The sequence below is a fragment of the Papaver somniferum genome, chromosome 5, assembly GCF_003573695.1.
Source record: "Papaver somniferum cultivar HN1 chromosome 5, ASM357369v1, whole genome shotgun sequence".
Lineage (NCBI taxonomy): Eukaryota > Viridiplantae > Streptophyta > Magnoliopsida > Ranunculales > Papaveraceae > Papaver > Papaver somniferum.
Window position 1 is genome coordinate 74,358,261 of NC_039362.1, and position 3,737 is coordinate 74,361,997.

Consider the following 3,737-nt stretch of genomic DNA (forward strand, 5'->3'; position numbering starts at 1 on the left):
CTGCTTCGTTTTCTTCAGAAGTCGAAGTCAGAAGCAAAACTATTTTACTTCACAAAAAGTTAACTTTTCGACTTCTAAAAGTCGTTTTGAAATTTGACAGCCAAACCGACTTCCGACTTTTTCAACAAGCTACTTCTGATGTGCTATCCAAACAGGAATTCCTGTTTTTATCTTAGATAAGCTTCAATCAATTTCGTCTCGTTTCTCAAATCTTGCCCTTCAGCTCTCTGTTTTGGTTTATAAAGACGATGTCTGTTGATTACATTATCAAGGTACAATGGTACGTACTAGCAAACAACAGGGTCTAGTCTTTCTATTCTGCAAGAACCAGCCTCGTGGTTTCCTGCTATTCTTGTTTTAGTTCTTTAATATACATCCAATTCACAAAAACAAAATCTTAAAATTCAAATATCATCTGTTAATAATTCTGGTAAAATCAACTATTCATTAAAACCAAAGAGTTTCAAATGTTTGAGATAGTATCCTTACAGATGAAGCATCCAAAAAGGCAGGAACATCAAACATACTATACTACTACTCTGGCATAGTCTGCTAAAAAGAGTCAGCTCATAAGTTCAGATTTTTAGCAAAAGACTTCTGATCACAAATTTCCCTACCAAACCAATTCATTATATCTGTAAGCATGTACAAGGACAATTATCCAAAAAACAACTAAATCCTAAAGGAATTTAGTGGCAAAACCTTTTACAATATCAGCACCATGGTTCCAGTTAACACCTGTAGTTATCATTATTAGTGAATCATGCATGATTTTCATCAGAGAGAAACATACATGCAATGTACGGCAAGTTCTAGAACTGTTCAGATGTTCGTAAAATCAGCAATAAAATCTCCAAGAAGTTGTAAATCCACTGCTGGGAGACCTAAAAAGGAAAATAAAAAAGTACACTTCAGTATCCTATTTTCTGCAATGCAATATGTAAGAATATATAATCTTCCATTAAATATGTAAGACAACAAGTTAACGCAGTTAAGTTTCCACCTTTACTCTGCTGCTGCATGATATACTGTCCTTCTGTTGAGTCAAAAGTTATCGCATTAAATTCTTCACCCTTACGCTGCTCTTCCCTAATGCGTTCAAATTCCTCCCTTCTTTTCGCATTCATTTTTGCCAATTTCTCATGGAGTGTTGCTGCTGCTCTAACCATCTCTAAGACAACAAAACATAGTCAATTTGTATTTCTTTAATACAAAGTTATGAGTAGAATAAAGTGAATTCATTATAACTGCAAATAAGTTATGCTTTGCCACCATATTAGTTGACAGAGATATTTTCGGTATGATTAACAAGATGGGCTATTGTCATTCTTCAAAAAATTAACCTGTGGATGGTAATGGTAAATTCTAAAGAAATGGTTTTTACTTGTTAAAAGATACATGTTGCAAAAGGCTCAAACTTAAATGACTGGTGCAGATTCGTTCATTTATTTCTCTTAAAACCACCTACTAGAGAGATTTAAAATACCAATTCCAAAGTAACAAATACCTTCGAACGATTCATGAACAGAATTTTGTTCATATGGTTGCAAAGCCTCTGTAACTGCCTCAGAATTTTTTTGGCTTAAATCGTTCTGGAGCTTTAATCCATGGATCTCCCTCTGCAGCTCAGCTGACTCTTTTCCAGCCTGAACGCAAATAGTTAGGAATCTTTAAAGCATGAAAGCAATCAACACGCAACAGTGACTGACCACAAATCAAGTTGATCTATTTCTTACCGCATGAAGCTTCTCCCTCACGGAGTTCAACTGATCGTCTAAGTCTGCATCAGCAAGTAGATTGTCTTCCATCAAAGAGTCACCAGAAGTGTTCTGTTTAACGGGGAAAAAAAATCAGCCGAACTAGAGTGAGAATCATGTAGCTTCAATGCCTATGATAGAGTAAACATAGTTCGATAAACATCTTACTTACAGCTTTGTGCAATGTAAATCCTTCAGGAACAACAAAACAATGTCGAAGACAGTATTTCTCCCACAAATTTATTTGTTTGTCTAAAGCTCCTTGAACAACACTGCGGATAGAAGAGATGCCCTACAAACAAACCACAGTATATTTAACAAGTAGAACGTGCAATGCATGTTCCATAAGGACAACACAGACACCATTTCCCAAACTAGACAAAACATAAGGGTTTCACACCTTTAACCACAGAGCACAAAAAAATATTGAAAACGCTAAAATTGTTCATCGATCAGGTCAGGTTCAATTGAGACAACTCAAAATCATGACTCTTTAAGTAAATGATTTAGGATTTCCAAATGCTTCATTTAGTTTTCCAGAACTATATGGGTTGTGCTTTTTCGTCAGATTGAATTGAACTGTTTGATTTATATTACACATTTTCACTTCATCGGAACAATATTGTCAAACTTAAAAACAAATCCATTGTTGAACTAAACAAACGCAATAACCTACTCTATTTTTAAGCATCAGCAAACAAAAACACATCCAATTTCAACACCCTAAACCCTAGATTTTCAAAAATGATAAACTCCACAAACTTTTGTCTTAGCATAATATAAAAACAAAACCTCTCTAGTATCCTTCACAGAATTACCTTCTTTAGCTCATTTGATTCATCTTCCGTCACAAGCTTCAGTGCCTCTCTGTAAATAACAACAAAAACAAAATTAGGGTTTCCATTTTACAAAGTAAAACCGGGGAATGCCCGAAAAAATAATAATTGAATACAAGATGAGACGGGGAAGGAGAGAAAGACTTACTCTTGGAAAAACTCGAAAGCACCGTCGACTGTATCGTCAATTCTATTAATGACTTCATTAACGAAGAGTTGAGGATTCAGATTCAATTCTTCAAAAACTTTTTCACTCTCTGTACCTTCCATTCTAATAGATCTTGATTATCCTTCCACTTTTTCACTCTCTCGCCTATTTGAATTTTTAAAAGTATGGAATCTGAGGTATTTTTCCCGCCTTCTGTGAGATCTGGTGCCTGCGAGGTGAAAGTTTAAACGCTAGGGAAAATGAAAGGTAGAGAAGAACGACAAGCTGAGAGTTCTGATATACCAGCCCAACATTTAATACCAGGAAAGAGAACCGCACATTCGATTCCCACGCGTGAGAATGTTAGCGCCGGGCGAATGGAGAGAACTCAAGACCTGATGTTCAGTGCACAAGAGTGAGGTGCAGCTTGCTGAATCGTGTGGGACTGTAGTATTTTGAAAAGAACGAAAAGATGAGCGACTTAGGTAGAGAACAGTAGAAAGTGTATCCCATTTTTATTGTTACATGTAAATTTAGTTCAAAACTGAGATTTTGATTCTCTACATGACAAAAGACATCTAAATCATCTCTTGATATATTTATTTTGCTCAAACAATAAGAAAGATAAAGCTAACTTTGGTTGGCCATGGCGTAGTATACCATACACGTCTACGATGTCGGGAGGAAACACAGAATCAGTCACAGCTCTAACAGCGACCCTCGCGACAGCATTTACACATGCAGGTGTGAGCAAAGGATGGTACTCGGCTTAAGGGTTTAGCATGTTGAAGAACCTGCGCCAGTGAAACAATGAGATTCGAAAATAATTATTACAATGCAGATAGTACTGAAATTATGAGCTGAAAGGGTTGAAACAACATGAATATATTGTTATAATCCAACCAACTTCGAGCCATTGTCAAGGTCACAAATGCATGTAAGTCACACAGACAGCCACGGACATCCTCGCATTCTAGATTTGGCGTGCTCACACAG

At 36.3% G+C, this 3,737-nt stretch overlaps 1 protein-coding gene across 1 annotated transcript; it reads right to left on the reverse strand.

Moving 5' to 3' along the window:
* Positions 1–428: 428 nt before the first annotated feature.
* Positions 429–3,015, reverse strand: LOC113277533 (protein MIS12 homolog). Its single transcript, XM_026526604.1, has 7 exons — positions 2,742–3,015; positions 2,576–2,624; positions 1,930–2,049; positions 1,737–1,829; positions 1,508–1,646; positions 1,004–1,171; positions 429–884 (listed from the first exon to the last, which is right to left on the reverse strand). Exons 1-7 carry the CDS (start codon positions 2,861–2,863, stop codon positions 823–825), a joined length of 753 nt encoding a protein of 250 aa, XP_026382389.1. The 5' UTR covers positions 2,864–3,015; the 3' UTR covers positions 429–822.
* Between the last annotated feature and the right edge of the window lie 722 nt (positions 3,016–3,737).